Source organism: Phasianus colchicus, chromosome 1 (assembly GCF_987193195.1).
Source record: "Phasianus colchicus chromosome 1, bPhaCol1.hap1.1, whole genome shotgun sequence".
In the NCBI taxonomy this organism is placed as follows: Eukaryota; Metazoa; Chordata; class Aves; order Galliformes; family Phasianidae; genus Phasianus; species Phasianus colchicus.
In genome coordinates, this window is record NC_143436.1 from 187812776 (window position 1) to 187838146 (window position 25371).

Genomic DNA, 25371 nt, shown 5'->3' on the forward strand with positions numbered 1-25371 from the left:
ACTCCAGCAACTGCATGAAGCACTGTATTTTCCCTTCCATGGTCTATGGAATCACCATAACTCTTAAATTTAGACTCATAATTTACTGCTTATTTTCCCATTAAGTCTATATACAGAGTATACACATGGTGTGGTAAGGGGAAGATAGCTGAACTGAAGGGCCAAGGTGACTGATGATTGGATTGCAAATGTCAAATTGTGCAGTAGAGAAGCTGGATATATCAACCCAAACATCCTTATTCTGGTTGTGAAATTAAAGAAATTAAAGGAGCAGGCACAATCACCTACAAGAAGTTCCGATTCATAGAGGTGAGTCTGAAGGCAGTGGTAAGCAGCATGCAATTAACTTCAGTAGGTATCCAAGGCTGCTGGTAAAATGAGTGGATTTAGAGTGATGAGTAAGAATGTCAGACCAAAAGACAACCCAGTAACACTATTAACCTTTGTGAGACTGCCCTGCCAATAATGTGATCTGGGGGACAATAAAACACGGTGTGAGACAACATGCCCAAGCTGGTAATGCAAGGCCAATGATATATGGGAGAAAAACGAGAATTTTCGTTGATACATGTTATGGGCCTCCAATTAGCCGTCACGATGTGAAGGGAGAGAAAGGAGGGAAGCAGAAGGAGTCCTTCTAATGAGTTGCTTTGTTGTTTTGCAGCAGAAGAGATTGAAAAAGAAAAGTTTCAGGAGCTGCTTTGCTTTTGAGATAGTCTCAGGGGGTGTTAAATGGGCTAGGCACTTGGCTGGAAATAGCCGTGAGAAAGCTCCTGATTTATGGGAGAGCCTGAACAGCACAAGTGTATCCCGTCGGGCTCAGCACCGGAGGCGTGATACCTCAGCAAGGGGACACTGGATATATCAGAGCCAGGCACTAATCCTGATGTTGAGATGCTGGGGTCATGACATGCTCATGCTGTGGAGCCACGGCCAACGCCATCCGTACCACCGCTGCTTCCTTCAAGGAACTGTATAGTAAGTATGCAGACACAGTGCTTGTTCTCTGTAGCTCTTTCTAGTTAGAAGGGGGAGATTAAGAGAGAGTCTAATCCACAGAATACTGATCTGACAAAATATCCAGATCTTATTTACAGGGTCACTGGGGCAAAGGCAGTTTGTCAATCAAGAGAAGTTTAAGATGCAGTTCCTGTTTTGCTGCATGAGCCTGGTGAATCTGTGTGTGTGAAGAACCTTTAAAAAATAGAGCGTGAATATATAATTGATTGAGCTGCTACTGTTCAGGCACCCAAGAGGATCCAGGGGGTCTGAAGTTGAAGAGCTCAGAGGTAGATCTGAGTTCATGCTGCAGAGAGGAGCAGACGAAGGGACACAAATTAGCCCTGCAAGAACTGATGGCAGTACTGAAAACACAGCCCACAGCTCTGAGCAGGATAATTTGCTCTGTGAAGAAGCAGGGCGAATGACAGCGTCATGCTGAGCACCGTGCTGCAGCAGAGAGGGGTTTTCTGGGAGCTCAGCAGCTTGAGGAAAGTTGGGTTCTGACGGCTGCAGAAAACACAAAATCCCCTGTACTCATCAGACTCCTTCTTACTAAAAAAGCCACAGCTCTGAATTGATACCTTCGCAGGCAGCGGGATGTTAGAATTAAATGCCTGAAGAGAAGACAAACCAAATATTAAAATGCCACTCCCTGGACAAGATGCTTGAGTTACGGCTTCGGTCAGGCTTGCCAAAAAAATGCTGAAATATCCCGAACTGAAGAGGTACTTGGTAAATGCCAGCACAAAAAGGATGGGAGCTGGGCTTCAGTAGTTGAGCTTCTTGCACAGACACATATCCAAAGCTGCAGCACACAGAGGGAGTTTGGGCAGGTCCATTTCAACAAAAGGGTGAGAACAGGGCGATATGCAAGCAAACCTCCTGTGTCAATTAATATTTTTATTCCTTCAGATATATGCTGTGGATTTCTTTTAGGACTAAGGCAATTAGCCCTTTATCTTACTTATCAACACGTATCCTGTTCCCTTCTGTTTCTCACTCAGCTGAGAGGCCAAACCGCTATGACACTGTCTGATAACAAGACATGGTCTCCGTTGAGACAAAGTGGGTTGTCTACATCTCAGGGCTTTCTGGATATTTCTTTTTCAGTATTTTTTTTTAAACCGTTGTCATGGTTAAAAAACAAAACCAACCAAACTAAGCAAACAAGTGCCCACAGAAAATGACAAGTTTAAAATCTCCATGCTTTTTCTCAATTAAGTCTTTAAAGTATCCGTTTGGCCTTGGAGGTTAAGAACACATTTTTATTCGTACAATGCCTTAAACATTTTCTGGAATGGAAGTGGAAAGAAACAAGATCCATAGGGAAAAACAAATAGATGTGAGTCTATGGCAGAAAGCATTAAGATTTTTATTGGTAGCTTGATTAAAGATAACATGCTGGTTGAAGCCATAAATTGACAGACCACTATTAGTAATATTTATATCTTTTACTTTCCCAGGGAATGTGAGAAAAAATAATTCATTATTTTGATTCTGACATTTTTGCTCTCAATTATCTACGCTAGTCCTTGCTTTTGAATATTTAGAACATTCCTTGCCAAAGAAAGCATTATTTTTTGCCAAAACATAAAATACTCTAAGAGCTGCTATGATAACATTTTCAACATCTCTGTATCATGAGATTAGCAAACAGCAATATTACATTTCAGAATGAGGAGATTAATCTGTTTTCTGACAACTTAAATTTGTTAGGCTGGGAAAAGAAAATTACTACTTTTGAGGGCAGATTTCATAGCACTTGATGCTTCAGGGCCTCTGTAAATTTGTTTTTTAAATCATATCTTCATAAAAAGGAAAAGAATTGTTTGGTCTCTGATTTTTATCAAGCTGCAGTCAGATAAGAAAAGCATTAGGATTCTTGTGTTCCATGGTAATATATTTAGAGAGAAAGAAGGTGTCAAATATGCTTATTAAACTGATGCTCAACCTGATTAGATGTTTTCTTATCTCTAGCTGTCTAGTAAATACATTAATTTGTGTCACGTTACAAATTATGCTAAATACTCCAATCTTATTTCATCACGTATCACACAATAATGTACTTTTGCCATAAGAAATTATTTTTCAAAATAAAAAAAAAAGTAAATACATTCTGCATATTTTTGCATGGTATTTTTTCACCCTTTTTGTGTATCTTTTCGCTTTAGCTGAATGCTGGAGGATGATGTGGGAAAGGGAGAAAGTGGTAATCTGGGAAAACAACAGAGTTGGCGAAGTATAAAATATCAAAAGACATTACAGGCTGTGGTGAGAAGACTGTAAGGGACACGGTGAATCCCCATCCTTGGAGACACTCAAGGAGGTGGCACTGAGCACCTGACAGAGCTGTAGGTGTCCCTGTTCACCGGGGGGGAGTTGGACTGGATGGCCTTTAAAGGTCCCTTCCAACTGAAACCATTCTGATTGTGTATGACAAAACTCAAAGAAAATGGCAATGTATTCAAGATATGATAAAAAGAGGTTCTCACCAAGTGCACTTCCTGGTGGGGCAGATTTTGGGCCATGAGTACCTGTCAGGGTATCACCAACACCGGAAATTATGAGACCCTGATAAGAGCAGGGTTTTCTCCGTGATGGAGAAAAGAGGATCATGGGAATACAGTAAAATATAACAGAACTTGCAAAAGGAAAGAGATATTCTATTTTTTCCTTCATAGAACCACAGAATTGATAGAGTTGGAAGGGAGCAACTCTTGCAAGGGGCTGCCTGGAAATCAAAGGGCCCATAAGTGAAAATGATCAGATCGGGCTGAAGGCATCCTAGGAACCACCTGCAGTCAGACCCCATGGACATTGTGACAGGCTGTGATCAAAGAACATGCCCCAAAGCATGCCATTATCCAAGCATATCAAAGGAACTGGAGACTTGGTGCCAGGATCCCTACAGCCGTACCACAGGGTGGCTGGGTTTTGTGTGTGTGGAAGGTGGAAGGAAATGAAGAGTCCCTGAAAACATAGGATAGATTGGAGAGATGTGAAAATATCCCAGAATTACCTTTTTGTTGAGATAACAAGCATGAATTCTGAGCAGCTGAGTACTGATCATCTGAGAAGAAAGGATGAATAGATACAAAACTTGTGGAAGGGAACATTTCTAAATGCTAGATTAATTAAAAGATATTTAAGGATTTTCTAAGCCCAGAAGGGATTTTAGTACAGATGCAATGTATTGCTGATGGGGAAAGAAGATGCCTTCTTGCCTTAAACCCAGTACTCAGCTGTCTTAGCCTGAGAGGCAGGAAACAGAGACCTCCTCAAAACATGTGTATGCGTGCATATGTGTGTGCTCACACTTACAGACATAAATTAACAGTCTGGCAGCTGATTAGTGCTGCAAATGCTACAGAACACATGATGCAGAGCTAAAGCAGACACGCTTCGGAAAGCATAGAGATTCTGCACATCTAAAATAGACTCAAATCATGTGAAAGAGCTCCTGCTGCTCCTGCAGAAGATTAAAACATTGGTACATTCATCACACAAAGGTGAAATTTAGCAAAGCAGTGCGCCCTTCACAATGACTCTCTATGTCACAAGCACAGAGCCTGGCCGTACAGATGTCCTGAAAGGGCACATCCGACCAATTTGTAACTGGTAGGTGGGCTCCATCCTGTAAAAAGAACGCTACAGATCTTAAGAAACATACAAAGAGGAAAAATCCTGAGCTAATCTGTGAGCTAATCTATCAGCAGGAAAGCAGCATTAGAGCAAACTCCTAAGTCCTGACAGAAAAGAACTGGGTATAGATTAACCACAGAATTTGCCTACACAACCTTAGCACAAGGAATGATTTATAATATGGGAAGACCATTAATATATCCCTCTCTGTTTCAACAGCATTTAACACATGGCTGCAGACCTAATTTTCAAACCACACAATAATGTTTGCTGTTTTAATAATACTTTTCCATCCCATTTACATTGATCTAATGCTCTGCCATCTCATAGTTCTGCAAACAGAGCAGAAAGAACAGGTGTTGGGTGTATTTTAAATTGCTTTTCTCTCATGTGTTAACTCACCCATTTTCAGACAAACCTGGGGAAATGCAGCCATGGGTGCCAATGCTTAACTCCTTCATTCTGGGTACTACCAGGGATAACCTCCAGTACTTGGAGGAAGCTTAGAAGCGGGAGTGGGACTGATTTTTACATAGTCTGTTAGTGATAGGACAAGGGGGAATGGCTTTAAGCTAAAAGAGGGGAAATTTAGGTTAGATGTTAGGAAGAAATTCTTTACTGAGAGGGCAGTGAGGCCCTGGCACAGTTGCCCAGAGAGCTGTGGGTGCCCCTTCCTTGGAGATGCCCAAGGCCAGCTTGGATGGGCCCTGGGCAGCCTGAGCTGGTGGGGCAACCAGCCCATGGCAGGGGTTGGGGCTGGGTAGGCTTTCAGGTCATTTCCAACCTAAGTCATTCCATGATTCTATGAATTTCAAGAAAATTAGTGCTTCTAAGACTGGACTAAGGGCTCTACTTAGGGTGAGCAAGAGAACCCACTGAGCACCCAGGATAATAAATAAGACTTTCCCCTCCCTGCACTGACATCATAGATACCTTAACATAATACTAGTAATCCAAAAGGTCACTTTCTTGTACTATTTGGCTTCACAGCTGCATGATGCTAAGTCTGGTGAGGTTTTAATTAGGTCCAGAGGGTTCAGAAAATGCTGATGCTCAGGACCTAGAAGGGTGGCAGCCTGCAGGCTGGATTTGCTCTCTGGCACAATTCCACCTTTTCTGTAATGCTGTTGAAGGAGGTGGGGAACGCCTGATAAGGCGGCACAAGAACCCTACAGGCTGAGTATCTGCTTCCATGCATGCACGTGACGAGGGGCTTAAAGCTGAGACCTGCTGCTGGATTGCTGTGGGTCCACAGGAAATCCCAGATGAGCATTTGATGCCCTGCACAAAAAAGCTGACAGCGCTATGCTTTATGGATTTTCATTTCTTCATTTCATGACCCAACAGTTCAGGTCAGTGATTCATGAAATCTGTAAAACAAGCTACCTCCCCTCTGCCAACTCCAGATACATGCAAATCATTGCTAACTAAGGCAAAACTCTGGGCAGTCAGAAATGAGATTTTTCTAATGAGGCAAAGCACCTGTGTTAGACAGCAGTGTGAACTGAAGCACTGCCCCGCGACATCTCTGATCTCGTTATGCATCTATGAACCTGAATTAGTACGTGCAAGATCATCTATATCTTCATACTGGATTTTTTGCAGGTTGGGTTTAGGAAAAACTTCTTTTTGGAAAGAGTGATGATACACAGCACAGGCTGCCCAGGGAGGTGGTACAGTCATCATCCTGGGAGGTTTCAAGAGAAGGGCAGATGTGGCAGTGAGGGACGTGGTGAGCGGGCATGGTGGGGGTAGGTTGATGGTTGGACTGGCTTAGTGGTCTTTTCCAACATTAATGATGCTATGGATCAACCTGCAACTTTTCATCTAAATGGCTAACAGGTTTTTAAACTTGTGTGGTTAGGAAATTTGGGATTTAAGTACTTTTTTTTTTTTAAATTGAAATGTACTTTGCTTTATTATAATAGTTTCCTCCCCATTTCTAGCCAGATTTGCTGTGCAGCAGAACATTATTTTGTGGAAGATATGCCCAGGGCAGTATTCCACTGCAGATTAAAGATCTATTGACAAACTGGAGGAAAAATCAAATCTGTTCCAAGAGCTGAGGAGTGACTAAATAATAAATGAGCTGTGCTTCTTTATTTTAATAACCAAATAAGTTAATGCAAGCTTACAATACATCTATAAAAGCTCTATAAATATTTGACTCATTGCCATAACTGTCAAACATTCCTAAGATGAAACAAAGTTTTGCATATAAAGTTATGAAGACCTTTGATTTAGGAAGTTCATTGACGACAGAAAAGAAGATTGCTTTTCTTCATTACTATCAGTATCCTGAATCAATGGAATAGACAAACCAGTGTGAGATGCCATGTAAGAACTTCAGTACGGCATCAGATTATCATTAGCTGGTTTAGGCTCTCTCCAAGAAAGGCCAGAATCAGATACTTGGATATAAGTGATCAGTAATTGAACTGCCTGTGGTATGTTTATCCGTTGCATCATCCTTCTGACAGCATGTGCAGAACATTTGTAAGAGAAACAACCTAATCTTGAGAGAGCTAGAAGAGTCAGATGAACAGTATCTTAGAAAAATAAAGACTGAAATCAACCATAAGCACAAGGCCAAGAGCAAACAAAGTGTCCTCAGGAGTGACTTAAAAGTCTACAAATTGTGCGGAAATGTCACAGCCATTCTTAGCGCATCCAGCCTCTCAAGGCCATTTGTATTTCATTCAGTAACTGAGATGAGCTGAGGGTCACAGCTATTGATATATAGAGACCCATTCCTGCCCCTTGCCTTCAATATATATTATGTCATCAGATCTGTGTGCACATTTCCCATTGTCAATCTGAATTTCACATGGGAGAGATTTAAATAGATATATATATTTTTAATTCAGACTTATTTTACCCTACTGTAATAATTTTATGGAGGTTTTTCTTTTCTTATTTAATAACAAAGCAAAATTAAAATTCCACATGCATGAAGAAAAACGCAGTTTTTCCAATGCTTAGGCTTTGTCATCTGTGTTACTTCTCAAGTTGCTATCTAAAATAAAAGGACATCTGGGAGCTATTTAAATTTGCAATAGTCAAGGAAAAGAGAAGAATCTGTAAAAACGCCGTCCCTTAATTATTTTGCAGTTTAAAATTCCTGTTCATATCTCTTGTACAGAGGCCACTAAGCAAGTAACATTTTCAGTGGTGCTCTTGATGATTCTTCATCTTATTGGATCCCATTAGCTAGAGATGATAGTCTGTGCAGGGAGACCACTTATCAGTGCAGACAGATGAATCACACCAGGACTTTCCCTGTGTTTTGCTGCATAAGACTTTATGCATGAGTACACATTGGAAGCAGAGTGCAATGTCATATGCAAATCTGTCTCTGAAAGAGAGTTTTAACCTCGGGTCACCTCCTGCCTTTGGAAAGTTGTTGGCTACTTCTGAAAATAGCAACTTGACGGAAGAAAAAATATTACTAATCAGGAGGAGAGAGGAGGGGGGTGAGAGCAGTATGTGCATTTCTAGAAGGCTGGTGCACAGACAGCTCCTGAGGAACAGAGTGTGTGGGATGGGGTCAGGAGCACGGGGTAAGTGAGCCCAGACTGTGTCCTCCTGTGCTAGGAACCGGGCTGGGCCAGAACCAGCACTGCAGAGCCTGTCCTGCAGGCAGCTCCACCTCTGGGACAGCATCCTCTGCTCATAAACCTGCTGGGACGAGATGAGCTCTCCTTTGTTGTTTTTAGAACTGTTTCATTACTCCCCTTTCTTCTTCTTTTTCTTTTCTTTTTTTCTTTCTTTCTTTTTTTTTTTTTTTTTGACATCATGACACTGCTTTCACTGTCTCTTTAGAAAGAAAGTTTTCCCTTTACATCAATTGTTCCTCTACAAATCCTTTCAGACATCCTTGAAATAATAATAAAAAAGCAGTTCTCATTTCTCCCAAGCACCAACATTCTGCAAAGCTTTAACTAGCCATTTTTAAAGTGGAGCTGAATAAGAAGCTGTTTACCTACACTCTGACTTCCCTTGCATCATCTGATAAGCTTCAGTGTTAAAATGAAGAGGCATGTGCCTTTGGAGCCATTAAAAACTCAGACAAAATGTTCAATCAGACACACTGCCTCATTTTTACCCCATTACCAGCATGTCACCAAGAAAAAATGCAGCTTTCTCTGCCAAACGTGGGCAGTGTTAAAGATCCATGAAACAAATGCTCACACAGATTCGTAATCCAGAGTTTAAGCAATCAGTGTTCTGTAGAGCACTATTCAGCTACATAAACCCAATGAACTTCAGCTTTTGTAATTCTGCTGTGAAAAATACACACGAGCATATTGCCATACTGCTGCCCGTGCGCTTCGGAAAACACGCCAACTTTTCACAAAGGACTCCTTGCTTCAGGCATCACCAGCAGTGAAGGGTACAGCCTAAATGAATAGGCTGTAAAGCAAAACAAGGTTAAATATATTAAGTTCTTGCGTGGGAGATCTTGGAGAAAAAGCGGAGGATGGTAGAGAACACAGCATTGGTTCAATGCTGGGCCACCAGCGCGGTGTTTGGGGGAAGATTGGAGAGGTTACACTATTTTAGAGTGCAGTTTTTTAGTATTCTAGGTCTCCTCCCCACAGAGGCCATGGCCATAAAGGTTCCAGCAAGTCTCTCCACTGCGCTATTGCTGACCAAATTCCAAATGGAAAACAATGTCAGTCCCTCCATCTAAACACTCCCCGCAATTACAACTTCTTATTAAATGAGTGGAAATTTGAAATCGTTTTGGAAGGCTGCAATTACAGCACATTATTACTCTTTCCTGTAATTACTGCACATAAATACATGTCATCTAATAGCTTATTGCACCTTGTTACTGTACTTACAGTAAACAGAAACCAATACGCACGCTTCATTCAGCCCATGTATTTTGACACCTGCTCAGATTTACCAATTTATCTTCATTACAACCCCTTGTGCTGTTACTGTCACTCTTCTCAGAGCTATGCTAAGGCATAGAAGAAGATGGATGAGGCTCATGTACATGGACTTGCTGCTGCAGCAAGGCACTTGAGAGGCACAGTCACCCTTTCCAATCATACCAAGTTGGCTAAAAATCAGCTGCATTAAGCCCATGCTCTGCTCTCATTTCTCCTCCTCATAAATTACCTGACTTGGACCTTGGAAGGTTCTGTTATAGGAGTAGTTTGAAACCTATTGTCTCCAGTTGCTTTGTCACCGTGGCAAAGATTTGACCATGCTACTACTTTTATTCCAAAAACAGTTTCAAAATAGGTGTGTTTTCCACTATGACAGATATTAGAAGATATTTCTGAATGAATCTACAACAATAAATCTAAACCTAGTTTGGAATAACGGAGATCTGCTATGGCTACAATTGTCATAACTGGCCAAATGAGTTAAAAGCCTATGTTCTGTGAGGTCATCAAGAGGTGGCTGAAAAGCCTCAGCACTCTAAAAGCACCAATACATTATATTCCTCTATAGAGAAAATGAAGAGGTCACGTCTCACTACAGATGATTTAGCTCTCCAATCATAACATTCTGGCATTTCGAAGGACTGCACGCTGAAGGCTGTAATAGTTTTGGCTCATTCTTTTGCTAAATGCAGATCCTGCACCCCAGCAAACCAAACTGTCCAGCAGTGGGTGTGTGTCGTAAAGATTTTCCCTGTTAGAGGCTCAGGTAAGCCAGCATCTCCTGTAGTGCATTCAGAAATCACTCAGACTCTGAAAGCATACACTCTGGGCTGAATGAGTAAGTCAATGAGCTGTAGCTTGGATTAAACAATCCTCTCCTATCAAGCTGCACATGTACATTGAAAAGCAGACCAGGAATTACTCATATTCTGGACATTTCCAAATCAGCTGACATAATACAAGGCTGTAGATCCTGCATTAAATGCTTATTGGTGAGCCTCCAATGCTCTAGTAGCTGTTTGAATATAATCCCATGGAAAAATCAGTGCAGGTAAAGCTATCACACCAGCACTAGAAGACATCTACAAAAAAGTGAGAAGAAAAAAGTGGCAGCCTATTTTCTGTGTTTTTCCATAGCTCAAGCTCCACTCACATTCCCCAGTTTCAGATTCTTGTCTTTAGTAAATTGATGTAATACATAATAGAAGATAGAATCATAGAATCATGGAATGACCTGGGTTGAGAAGGCCCACAGTGATCACCCAGTTCCAACCTCCTGCTATGTGCAGGTCACCAACCACCAGACCAGGCTGCCCAGAGCCTCATCCAGCCTGGCCTTGAGTGCCTCCAGGGATGGGGCATCCACAGCCTCCTTGGGCAGCCTGTTCTGGTGTGTCACCACCCTCTGTGTGAAAAACATCCTCCTAATATCTAACCTAAACCTCCCATCTTAGCTTAAAACCATTCCCCCTTGTCCTATCACTATCCACCCTTGTAAACAGTTGTTCTCTGTCCTGTTAATACACTCGCTTCAAGTATTGGAAGGCGACAATGGGCTCTCCCCAGAGCCTTCTCTTCTCCAAGCTAAACAAGCCCAGTTCCTTCAGACAACATCTATCCAGAAAAAAGAAAGAATTGAAAGTAAGAAAAGAAGGAAGCCTATAGCCATAGTGCTGATATGTTCATTTATTGAAAAAAAAAGACGTACAGATCACTTGAAAACTGCAATTCACCTCTCCTGGAAATACATTATTGCTTTCATTTCCTTGCAAAGTGAGCAGGTAACTATAAGAATTGACTTTCTTGTTTTGGATGAGTATTTACTTTATCCCAGTTACAGACTCTTCAAGATAGTCTGTAAAAACTCTAAACAAATGCTTCTGGTTTTCTTCATGTGGGACAGAAATGTAATGAAGTGGTCATTTTCCCCTGTTTCTGACAGAAGCATTCCATTAGTAAGAATCCACTAAAGAAGAGACCATCCTGTGTAAAATCCAGCGACATCCAATCTCCACCAAAGCATAAAAATGCTTCGTGATACCAAGCACTGAATAAAACCCTTTCAACACATTACAGATGTGTCAAAAAAAATTAAGCCTTCAACTCAGAAGCTGGAAAAAAATAGTGTTGGCAATGCCACAATCAATGACAGATGTGGCAGAAGAAATACATCTTTTTTCAAAGAAGGTAATTCAGGGAGGAAGGAGGAAGAGATAGATGGATAATCTGAGTTTAAATGCACAGTGAGCCCTTGCTGAGAACTTGTGTTTCCTCTCACACAGACAGGCATAGAAGAGACACTCTAAGCCATCACCTGGAGATAGCAATGGCATGCAAAGTTAGTAAGGGTTAACATCATCCACGTTTATAGAACTGTTGAATCACACAATATCCTGAGTTGGAAGGGACTCCTTAGGACTATTGAGTCCAGCTCCTGGCTCCACTACCCAAAATCCAAACCCAGTGTCTGACAGCACTGACATGTTAGCTCATCTTGCTTTCCAGATAATTTTTGCAATGATATAAAAATACTGCTGTTAATGGAATCAACTTGGTAAACAGTGGCCAACATGAAATAGCATCCCTGTCAAATTCAGGGGGAAAAAAAGACAGCTTATTAAGAATAATTAACAAGTTATATCTAGGAAAGGTCTGTCACTGCTTCACACATGTACTGGGCACAAGAGACCAAAGACTGTCAGGTCATTCCCTATCAGAGCTTTTCAAAGGGAGCCAAATTTGCTGTCTTTTATAGCAGACAGACTACTGGGAGAAAGGTATGACATGGAGCTGGAAGGGAAATACTGCACCATGGTAAGATTGTGGTTGTCTTGGCAATGAAGCCTTCCCAGGGGGTTATTAACACAGCAAGCCAAGCATTAAGTAAAACGCTTTCTGAGGGTGTCACAAGAATGTGCACACCTTGGCATGCCCGGCTCTGGAACTCTAGCAGCTTGTTTGTTTTGATCCAGGGAATTCACCTTCCAACAGGCAGTGCTGGTCAGTGCTTCTTAGCATCTCAAGAGGTTGATTTGGCCATCGAGCCAAATCCCACTCCTGGACAGCATCCCCAGCTGGGTTTTACAACATGGTCCTGCCCCCACTTCTTCATGAGATTGTCTCAAATCTCCACATTCAGGTGCTTTTTTTCTTTACAGCCTGCCCTCCATATGGTTTCATTGCTCCCCGTTCACAGAATCATAGAATCATTAAGGATGGAAAAGACCAACCCATCACCACCATGATGCTGGGAGCACCCTGTGATACTTTTCCTAAATTGTGCTTTCAGTCTTCAGAATCTTATAGACAGTTGTTTTCACAAATGAGACAAAAACCAGAGGAAGGAATACATTAACCTATATTGAATTGATAACTAAACCCTAATTTTTACAAGCAATTATATATATTTCTTGTTCTTTTTGCTGTAAAAATTCCCCATCACTATAGGAATCCTCTGGCAAGTGTAATTTTGGCATGTTTCACTGTGATCTGTTAGGGAAGCATATGAATTTGAAAAAGACTTATAGACCTAAGATTCTCATCAATATATATATTTCAAAATCAATGCCAATTTCATTCAGTTTACGACCTTCTCTGACCGTATAAACTGGAAAGCTTGCAGTTATTTGAACACATGATTACTTAACAGTTTCCAATTTAATAAATCTTAACAAGGGCAAAATCCTTTTATTCCCTTCCATTTATTTATGGCCTGGAATGTGTGGGAATCTACAGTGAATTATCAAGAAAAAAACCCACATAAAACCATGTACAGTAGTAAATTAACCCTTCATTTCTGTGTTCTGCACTAGGCAAGAACAATTTTGGATTTCTAGCAAAAAAATCCCTCAACAAATATGGAATATAAATAAGTGTATTTTACTGCGTTTTGCTCTGAAATAGTGACTGCACTGGGAACTATTTTATTCAGACGCTTTTTAATTTGTATGCATTTGAAAATAATTTCCTAAAATATATGGTTGCAATGATTGATGATGTGGGACAATATGGCCCTATTTCACTTGTACCAACATGAATCAAGAGCTCCTTATTTCACAAACTGACACGAGAACAGTCAAGCAAAGCATTACCATGGTGTACAGCAGTGCAAAAGAGACAGTAAAACAGTACACAAATATTTCAATCTGTATCCATTATACTGAAGCTGTTTATAAACATTCCACTACAATTAGATGAAGGAAGTGGGTGGTGCACACTCTTCAGAGGGCAATTTTTTTATTTGAAAAGTGTCATTGGTGGTCCTAATGAGCAAAAATTAAGGAATTAGTCATTGATTCTGAAGATGCAATGAAAGTGAATATGGTCAAAACTTGCTTTCATCAAACAGAATACTATGAATCTCAGATTTGGGATGAAAACTCTCAATATGTTTACCTTCAAAGACAGTAAATGTGCTCATAAACTTCAAGGTTCCTCAAGGTGCAAGAAGTTCTGTCCATACAAACCTTGGCAGGGTTGTGTTGATACCACTACTTTTAGAACAAGTATTTTCCTCTGGAATATTCTACAGTTCTCTTACAAATAAAATTTAAGGGCTACCATGAAAGATTTCACTGAAGCAGATTAGAGGTGGAAAACAAACGTTGAGCACATTTGTTTCATTTTTTTCCTGTGCTTGTGAATTGCAAAATGTATTTTTCCTCCATATAATCAGGCAATTCCCATCTTTGTGTGAGTCGGTATATATGGAGAGAAGGGAGAATTCCACTCTCTTGGCATAGGAAGAAGTGATTTTAAACTACAAAAATCAGTTAACCTTTTAACATATATTTTCCACTTAATCTTACCTCCAAAAAATGCTCTGCTTGCTGTTCTCGATCCAATTTTCTTGATGTTGTTGTAATCAGACCTGTGAACAGAGAATGATATTTGACTGTCAATACCAGTTGAAAAATATATATCTCTATCGACCAGAAGACCAAATTCATTTTTCAAACGCTCAAAGGGAAAAAATTTATTTGAAGCTATATCAGCCACAGATTTCTTGACATCTGTCAAGCCTTTTCTTTTGCAGCACAGCCATTATGACTTTCTGACTAACAATGAATCTTTACAGAAAAATGCTGTGAGAAGAGTAACTGAAAAACAGTGAGCTGTGCATCTCTCCTTAGCATGCTGCATTTATTATGTTGAATAAAACACCTCACTAAAGAATCACTATTTGTCTTATGATTAAGTGCTTCATTGAATCATTTGCATTTGACTGAGATCCTTCCATAAAAAAAACCTCATTAAATATTTCAGAGTTCTTAAACAATTAATGGGATAGGATGCTGATTACCTCCATGCCAAGAATACTTGACAAAGAAGAATATTTCTGTAATAACTACTTGTATACGTAATGATTTCCAAATGTAATCATTCTAAGGTATTAAAGATTTTGTACCAAAAATTTCATCAATTTGCTCCATGATCAAATTGAGTCTTTTGAATAAAGTATCCTGTTACATGAGCATGATCAAGATATCTTTTCTTCTAAAGCAATTTTATGACATCAAGTTGGGAGGTAGTGTTGATCTGCCTGAAGGTAGGGAGGCCCTTCAGAGGGATCTAGATAAGCTGGATCGCTGGGCTGAGGTGAATGGGATGAGGTTCAACAAGGCCAAGTGTCGGGTCCTGCCTTTTGGCCACATGTAGTGCTACAGGCTTGGGGATGAGTGGCTGGATGATTGCGAAGAGGAAAGGGACCTGGGGTGTTGGTTGATGCTCAGCTGAACATGAGCCGACAGTGTGCCCAGGTGGCCAAGAGGGCCAACAGCATCCTGGCCTGCATTACAAATAGTGTGGCCAGCAGGAGCAGGGAGGTGATCATCCCCTGTACTCAGCTCTGGTGAGGCTGCACCTCGAGTACTGTGTTCAGTTTGGGCCCCTCACTACAAGAAAGACATTGAGGCCCTGGAACGTGTTCAGAGAAGGGCAACGAAACTGGTGAGGGGTCTGGAGCACAGGTCTTATGAGGAGCAGTTGAGGGAGCTGGGATTGTTCAGTCTGGAGAAGAGGAGGCTCAGGGGAGACCTCATTGCACTCTGTAACTACATGAAGGGAGGTTGTCATGGGGGGGGGGTTGGCCTCTTCTCTCAAGCAACGAACAGGACCCAAGGAAATGGCCACAAATTGTATCAGAGGAGGTTTAGATTAGACATAAGGAAGAACTTTTTCTCTCAGAGTGGTCAGGCACTGGAATGGCCTGCCAAGGAGATGGTGGAGTCGCCGTCTGGATGAGGAGCTACGAGACAAGGTTTAGAGGCTTGTGGTAGCAATGGTAATGGAGGATGGTTGGACTAGATGATCTTGTAGGTCCTTTCCAACTTTATGACTATATGATTCTATGATTCTATAATGTGCTTTCACAAATGATTAACGTCTTGTAAGATGTATACTAAGGAAAGAAAATGAAGTACTTTACAAGTTCCCTCAAGAAAAGCGATGCACGCTGCTCTATGAACACTGCTTAGTTTTTACTTTTTCTCAATAGAGATTTAAAGGTCAGATTTGAGTTTCCTCCACACAAAACATTTCTTTGGATGGAGAAATTCCTTGTTTGAATGTTGTTTGATATATTCAGATGACAGTAAAGGGACTGATTTCCCCTAGAGGTAAAGATGTTTTCGGAAACAATGCCAGTGGACAAACTAGCTCTTAAGAACTCCTCCTCTGTAAGACTATCAACAAAGACAGGAAAAAAAGGACTCCCTGTAGTACTTATAATATCTACTTATTCAATCAGATAGTCAATCACCTAAACACAAATCCACAATGACTGCAAATTCTGCAGAAAACAATTGCAACATCTTGCATTTATATAGAGCCTCTAATTCCCCAAAATTTCTACAGCTGCAACTCCTCATACTCTGTTGCCTTCTACTTAGAGGCATCACTTATCTGTTTTGGTGAGAAGCGGGGGAAGAGGACACATTGTGGATAAAGAAGGGAAAACAGTACTTGAAGTAATGGACAGGAAAGTTCAGTCTGCCTCCCATATTTCAGGCTCATTATGAGATCTACCAGACCCCAGAAGTGACACCCAAGGGAATATTGCAGGCACCAGATTGGACCATTAGAGCCATCTTGGTAATATTATTACATGGAAGAACAACCAGGTGCTGGCAAAAGGCTGAAAAAGCAAAATAACTGGTATTTCCTGCGCCAAGCAATTGTAAGTCTTCAAAACAGTTACACCATATGGGAGACTTCTACTCGCTGCATGAGTTTAAACAGACATGACAGCATGGATGACAAATTGGTGTCATTCACACAAGATCCCCCACGTCTAGGGAAGACACAAGGAAGAAGTTCTAAGTTATGAAAGAAGCGTAGCTTCAATAAATTGATAAAACAAAAAATTCAGATTTGAAATATCCTTATTTGTTCTACACACAGTCTCTATGAAAATTAATTGTGCATGACCTAACTTCAGTAAGGAATACGATCATTTTTTATACTGTCTTTCACATTTATTCTTCTTGGGGTACTATGAATTACAAAGACCTTCCTCTTAAATAATAAATGTTGAGAGTATTTACTATGCTGAAATATTAGTCAGCTCCCCCCCCCCCCATACTGGGGAATGCTCAGGCAACACCGTAAATCAGACTTCTGTCCTTATCACCTACTTCAGGCAAAAGATTTCACTTCTGCTTTGAAGACCAAGAGCTAACATCTGACACTGAGCATCACTCACAGAATTTATAGAGCCTGTCTCTCACTAGTAAAACAAAAGCAGTCCCACACAATCGCTGTTCCACTTCAGGTTTGGGATTTTTCTTTTTTTCTTTTTTCAGTGTAGAGCCTTTTGGGCTGCCATAATGGTCAGAGTGCTTGCAGAACTAAATTTACTTCTAAAGGGGGTATATGAACACATGGCAAGAATCTACAACAAAAGTGCCTATATTTTAAAATGAACAGATCTTAACAGCTTTAGTACCAAGACAGCAGCTGCTCCTGAAGAACAGGTAACCAAGCAAACAGAATCAACAACTAAGTTCGAATACTAAAACGCAGCTGCCCTTAAAGAGTGCTACGAAATACTTCTATACAGAGTTCTACAACAAGAATGTATTTAATTATGGTTATGTATTGGTACAGATATGAACCTTGTTCTTTCAGATTATAAAACTGTATTTCAGGGAACTCTGTCTTAGATCTATCATTGACAGTGAAAAAGATTCCAGTTATGTTTAAAGCTCCCTTTGGCTTTACTACACCAGCTCCTTCATGAGTTTCATGAGAATCTTGCTGTGTTCCTCTTGTATTTAGTACAAATACATGATACTAGTAATTTTTAGCAGGATGTTTAACTTCCTTTTACAGATTCAGAGCCATTGAGAGAAAGTTGGTTTTGCACAAGAGAATACATCCCAACTGCAGTTCTTCTTTAACTGTACTGTATCATCATACTGTTATGTTAGAAAGGCATTGTCGAAAGAAAATAACTTGCAGGGAAATATATGCCCAAAGCAATGATGCTGGGCTGCACTGATATAAAATCTCAGGGGGACAATGATGAAAAATGACCATTTATTTCTTTCCCATCTTCAATATGTGCCATAGCTCTTGTAGACACAACCATCTGGTCAACTGTCCGAAGCCAGCTGGGAGATATAGCAGGCATTTTTCACAAAATAGCAAAAATGCTAACAAGATTCAGAAGTCGTACCACACCTCTCAGATGGTTTATCTGAAACTTCCAGGGAAACAACACAGTCCTGCTGGGTCCAGGAGATATTTCTAAGTGTGATGATTCTTAAAGAACAGCCAGGAAAGTGAAGAGAAAAACTGGGTGTGATAGAAAAGTTATTGTGATAAAATCATCATCAGTGTTATGTAATTCTGTTCCCTGAATTTCTTACTTTTACTTGAATTTCTGACTCAAAACATCTCAATGTATATCCTGGCACCTTTGCTCCTCAGGCCATAAGCAGACGTTCTGACAAAGTCAGGAACGTTGCTTGCTCCAGTGTTCCAGGTTGGAGACAACCACGTTCTTATATAACTTACTTTTCTACAAATTCTCTTACTTTTGAAATTGGAATACTCTTCCCATCCTGAATAAATTATTTTTCTCCTCGTGTTACAGAGTTTGGAAAAGATGGAAGGTGAGCTCACCCTGTGCAGTATGTCCCACAAACCTGCTCTGAATTTTGGCTGATCCTGTTTGGAGCCAGGAGCTGGACTCAATAATCCATACGGATCTCTTCCAACTTGGGTTCCTCTATGATTCTGTGATTCTAAGCCCCAGCTTAGACACAGAACTTAGAGTTAATGCCAGGTATGTGTGTGCCCATGGAGGCGTGCAAATGTATGCGTATATATCTACGCAAGATGACATAAAGTCAGGAATAGTTATGAATTCAATGCCTGATGCTTTACAATGGGTTTTACAGAAAACTATCTTTATTAATAACAAAGCCATTAAACCTGGCAGAGGAATAGCAACTTGTTGATCCTATCATCACCTAAGTTGTACTTTGTTATTCAGAACTGGGACAATGTTCTGTCTCAAATAGAGTCTTTTGTGATGCATTGCATTTTTTGAACAGTGTTCTGCTTGAACGCTTAGACATGTGGCTATGCCAGATGAACGTACCTGAGAAATACCTCAAAATGCCCACTGCTCTCTGATGATATGCAGGTAGTAGGCCCAATCTAGAGTAATTCCACTGCAATCAAGGCAGATCCACAAGTTTATGCTAGCAAAGAACTTTGTACAGTGCCTGTAATCCTTACATTTTTATTGTCAGTAACACACGAAAGTAAATTGTTAACTTATTAATGTAAAAAAGCAAACGAATTTATATTTCATGTAATTTGAAGCCAAAATCTTTCATTTCAGTATCTATATCTGCATTTTGATATACTTCCTCAGAAGCTTGTGATACTGCCATTTATTTCTACTGTAGCTCCAAAATTTAAACTGAAGTCTAACATTTTTGCCAATCTGTATCAAAGCATGTATTGTACAGTACAGAAAATGGAAATATATTTTATATGATGGCCTAAAGCTAACACGTATACTTAAGTTTATGGTTATTTTTATTATTAACTTGCCAAGAAACGTGGAGTAACGTGCAAGCAGGTGAGTCTTGAGAAAAACAGACAGATGACTAAAGGTAAGTAGTGACTTTCCACATACCATCAGAATCATCAAATGGTTTGGGTTGGAAGGGACCACACAGTCCTAGGATGGGCTGGTTGCCCCCACCAGATCAGGGCCCATCCAACCTGGCCTTAAGTACCTCCAGAGATGGGGCACCACAGCTCTCTGGGCAGCTGTGCCCAGAATTTCCCCCAAACATCTAACCTAAGTCTCCCCTCTTTTAATTTAAAACTGTTCCCTTTGTCCAATCACTACACTGTATGACAGAATCTATTCCCACCTTTCCTACAGGTGCCTTTTAGGTACTGGAAGGTCACCATAAGGTCTTCCCAGAGCCTTCTCTTCTCTGAGCTGAACAACTCAACTCCTTCAGCATATCTCCATTGGAGAGGTGCTCTAAACCTTTGAGCATCCTCCTGGCCTCTTCTGGACCTGCTCCAACAGCTCCGTGCCCTTGTGCTGGGGGACCAGACCTGGATGCAGTACCACAGTAGGGCCTCATGAGAAACCTCCATGTGTCTTGTGAGCTTAGGTGAAGAGACAACATTATAGAAATGCATACATATGTTCTGGATATACAGTCTAGTATTTGAATATGTGTAAGGCTTTTTATATATATGCCCAATGAACGAATGTTAAAAAGTATCCTAAAATACACTAATTTAGAGAGTTATACTAGTCCTGTTGTTCACCAGTGCTTATGTATTGTTTTAAACATTTGTGTTAGAAATAGATTGCACTTAAAGAGCCATGGAAGAAAAAATCACCCAGCTCTGTTGAACATAAAGCCTATGGTGGAGGTAACTTCTAAACACTTGAACAGTGCACAGGGAAACACTGCGGCATGTGTGCTTCTTCTGATGCTTATCTTCTGTGCATCCAGATCAGCCCACAGCTGCAGGTGTGATCCTGAACTGAACTGACCTTTGACTCAGAAGAAATTCACGTATTTTTCAATAGCATAGCACTTTGGGACCAAAAATCAGTTTGCTACAGGCTATTTTCTAGCACAGATTGAATTTCCCTAATATGGCTATGAAGCCAAGGAGAGTTCAACAGCCTTCTCCTTATGAAATTAAATTATTTTCTTTCAAACTGTAGATGGATAACCTTACCTGAGCTATGTTGTGAAGTCTCACTTAAAAGATAACAAAATCTGGTAGGGAGACACAGCATATTTTACTGCTGGCTCTGGAAATACTGCAAATTTTATGGGATAAAGCATTAATTTTTTGAAAATGAAATTTTAAAGAACTCCTTTATTAATATCTCATTTCTAAACTTGATTTAGATGAGATATGAAGAGAGTACTCAACAGGTAATACAGGCTAAAGTGAAAGAAGACAAATATATTCTTCTGTTTTAAGCTGAAGAGTGAATGTTTTCATAGGCATACAAAGATGAGTAGGAAAACAGCTCCTTCCCCCTCCCCAGAAATTTAACTGAATTCAATTTACTGCATGTTTTACTGTTCATCATTAAATCACTTTTTTTTTTTTTCTTCCAGCCACGCATACTCATAAAAACAATTTAATTCTTAAAATATAAGTGTGGATGGGAGAGAACCAAGACTAAGAACTTCAGGTTATGGCTCAAAGCTTTTCTAATATCTTACAGTTGGAGGAAACTTGCTCCTCATAAACGTATTGATCTTCATCTTATCAGAAATCAATTTTGAGATGGAAGCAAGAATACAGAATTTGAGAGGCTCTTCTGCAGAGGTACTGTGTCCCATTTGATGCTCAGCCCGCAACACAACAATTCCCAAACATCTTTCTCAACCATTATAAGGAATAAGGATACTGAAAGAAAACCACAGTAGGATATCAAAGGAAACTTTGTAGAGCTACCCTTGAAAGCTCCGCTTGGGGAGAAAAATGCCTTGGGACTGTTTGCTGAGAACATGGCTCTTTTAACCCAACAAGTTAAACAGGCAAAAGAACCTCTAAAGCAAACACTGCTTTTCCAAAAACGCTCCATGAATTCAGCAACTGGTTATACACACTGCCTGCTCCTGCAGGCTGATTGTGCAGAAATTCATGTGGGAGCACACGGGTTTACTGATGAGTTTATTAGAAATCTCAAATATTTATTAACAGCTGACACAAAGGTATGAATGCAGCCTACGTATTCTGAACACAGATAAGAGTACAGAGCTGCTCAGAAATACAGCCATCAGCTGTCAGCTGTCCCACTGCACTCTGATAGCATGGAACTAAATTTGGGGCTTTCAACGGGAAGGAAAAAAGGGAGCAGCCAAAACAAACAGCATTAGGATTTCCAACCTAATTCAGGAAAGTAAAACTATCAAGTATTCCTAACCACAGAAATGCAGAAATGAATAGCAATAACCAGGGTAATTTTATTACCCACAGGCAGTGAGAGGCGTTGTAAACACTCTAACAGCACATTCATCTCCTGCAATAAATTAGAGGTAGACAAAATGAAATTGAATTTCAAAGATAAATGATAGAAAATGATGTAAATTTTACTCGGAGATGTAAACAAACATATCATTTTATATAATTACACATGTAAACCTCTAATTTAAGAAGACTGTATTTTGATCTAAATGAATGATACTTTATTGAGGAAGAGAAAAAAAAAACAGCAGGCAAGACTGTGCAATTACATGAACGAGTGCTGCCTTATTGTTTTTCCAGAGGTGACAATGAGCAGAACGACCTCTTTGAAAATAGCTAGGTATCAAAAGTGATTGCTTTTAAAAACAGCTATGTTTTCTAATGTGTGGTTATGTCTGAGGAAACAAAAAAAGTAAAGAATAAGCAGAAGAAAACTCCTTTTTTTGGTTGGCCCTTCTGTTACTTGTGAGACTTTTCTTAGCTTTTTCTTTTTCTAGAATTTTTAGAAAATTCTGCACAAAATGCAAAGTGAACATTTATTTCAGTGGAGAATTTGGATTTTGCCTCTAAAGGTAGCTTTGGCTTGTTGTTGTTGTTCTTAAACTATGTTTAAAAGGCAATATGGTGTGACAGTCTGTTCTGCCTTGTGGAATGGAGGGCTCCATGGGACTTCCCCTTGTAATAGAATGGGGTGGGTTAGAAGGGACCACAAAGCCCCCCCAGCCCCAACCCCCTGCTGTGGGCTGGTTGCATCCACCAGATAAGGCTGCCCAGGGCCCATCCAAGCTGGCCTGGGAGCAAACCTGCGCTGTAGAACCTGATCACTCACAGCTTTCTGCCTGGCTCTGTCTTCTGCTGCAACACCATGACAAATCTCCTACCAAGGGGAGGTGACTTATGCTGTGGGGACACAAGCCAGCTAATGCCACGCTGCCTACCAGAGACCCATAATAAACCCGTCAGCCTTTCTTTCGGTGAACTAAATAGACCAAGCTCCTTTGGCTTCCTTTCCTTTCCATTTTCCATTCATCTTCCTGCACTGCAGTTCCAGAGTGCCGTCATCCACCCTGAGCCTGAGGAACGGAGACTGAATGCTGTGCTCCAGTAACATCTCCACAGACCCCATAAACCAGCCCAACCACTGCCTTAGTGCACTTTGAGCAGAGATGGGCACTCCTGTTATCAGTCCTCAAATGCACTGCTTTACATCACTAGCATATCTCATTCCATTTCTTCTCCTTGAACCCTCAGGTATTCTTTTTTTTTTTTCCTCCCTGGCACCTCCTCTGTGTAAGATGACTACTATTTCTGGATCAGAACCTCCCACCTTTGAAGCTGGCATCCTTGATGGGAACACCAAACAAGATCATTTGTCTAGCCAACACTTGAAACTGTTAATGTGCGCCTTTCAGTGTGTAAATTCCTCTTTCAAGACTCATCACTTCTATTTCCTCCTCAGCCAGACCCATATGCACATATCAATTATCCTATTAATCTCCATGTCCTCATGCCTCATAAATTCTGCAGTGCAACCATACCAAATGCATTACAGAAGTCCACGCAGATTACACATACAGCATTTCTTACAACATCATTTATCTTATCAATGACATCAAGGTAGGCTGCCACAATTTACCTCTGCTAAACACATGAGCACTTTTATCCCATTTTCAATCTATTTCCATGTCTTTAATTCTACTGTCCTTCAAAAAGCATTCAAAAGCCTTGAAGATGACGGAGGTCAGACAAAAAGAAGAGTGAACACAAGGTTTATTCTTCACACTGCCCTCCATGGACATTCCATTTGTTATCTCCCACTTATATGACTCCACTCCAAGATTTGATAATACTTTTCAATAAGTAACTGCCTACAGGAGTCCAATTTAGCTTTCCTAAAACACTTTGTATGGAAATTCACAGGTTGTGGGTTATGGAGTTTTCAAAGTTCAGATCCTTTATTTAAGCTTAAATGAGTACATAAGAACAGAAAGAACATTTGTATCTCCTTTTGTTCCCATCCCTGACAGAGTGCAGCGCTGCCTAAAAACCTCATTGCTAATACGATGCCTCAGCACAGATTTTAACGTCCCCCTGCATCGCTTTCATTTTCAACGAGAAATTGCAGAATTCTATTTGGGTTATAATTAGCATGTAATTGTTACTTACAGGAATAGCTATAAATATATCTAACTGGTGGCTAGCTTAGTAACCAGCGCACATAATCATTATACAATTTTCTTTAATTTTTTTTGTGCACAAAGGCCTCATCATTCTGCAGAAGTGACAACTGCGCCTAACTAGACTCTGGTTATAATTTATGCTAATGAATTTCACTGTTTGCAGGAGAGGAGAGTTATATAACACGGGTGATGGGGTGGGTGGTGACACCTTCAGTGAAAAGGGGACGTGCAAACGCTTCGCATCCCATCCTGCTTTGTTCCATCTCTTTCTTTGGCATATTATGATGTAACAACAAAGGCAGGAAAAAGTAATAATAACAAAGTCTCCAATGTACGCTTCTGTATAACACGTACCTAGGTTGCAGCAGGCTAAGTCCTGGTATTTTCTTTTCTCAATTGTGGGGGAGATGTGGAGGTGTGTGCAGGGTACAGCTGTCAGTGTTTTCTCCTCATCTGGACACCTTCATTATCTTCTAAAGACAAATGATTTTGCATCTTTTCATATACACCCTCAATGAGTGCTGCTCTTGACAACAGTAAAACAAGTCTGCTTTTCTCCAGCTGGGCTCAGAAGACTTTCACCCTTCATTACCAGTGATTGCCTCCACCAATTAGCACCCACTGGTGCTGAGAAAGCGGTGCCTTGTGCTAACAGCAGATTCCCCAGATCAAGTGAATCTCGTCTTCATCTCCAATAAAAAATGATTCATTGGTGATGTGACCTTCCTGATGCAGACACAGAATGCAGAGCTGCAGAAAGAGGCCTCATAGAAAAGATATATGGCCTTCTTTGGTGACAAACAACCTTCAAACAGACCTATGTATACCTCAGCTGCCCTTCCCAAGGTGGTCTCCTGCCTGGGAAGCAGCACTGAGATGCTCTGTTCGGTTTTCCTGCCCACCCCCTGACTTGTTCAGTAACCCTCCATCTGACATTTGATGTCTCAGTGCTTCAGTTTCCCCTCCCATAAAAACTGGGATAATTGATATCTTTCTCTGTAAAGTGCCTTGTGATCGATAAAGGAAAAAATCACTTGTGTAAGAGAAAGGTATTATTATTAACTAACAATCTCATAAAGCTCAGCCATAACAGCACTAAGCACTTTTCCAAAATTTATGGTTATATAGGTAAAGAAAATAATTTCTTTAAAGAATAAAATTCATCC

The 25371-nt window shown here is 40.5% G+C and overlaps 1 protein-coding gene across 4 annotated transcripts in view; it reads right to left on the reverse strand.

Moving 5' to 3' along the window:
- The window catches only part of FAT3 (FAT atypical cadherin 3), a 401703-nt gene that overhangs the window by 117448 nt on the left and 258884 nt on the right, over positions 1-25371 (reverse strand). For all 4 annotated transcript variants that reach the window (XM_090134047.1, XM_090134044.1, XM_090134046.1 and 1 more), the window contains exon 5: positions 14354-14415. In XM_090134047.1, coding sequence (XP_089990173.1) covers positions 14354-14415 — 62 coding nt within the window. The remainder of the gene's footprint in view (positions 1-14353; positions 14416-25371) is intronic.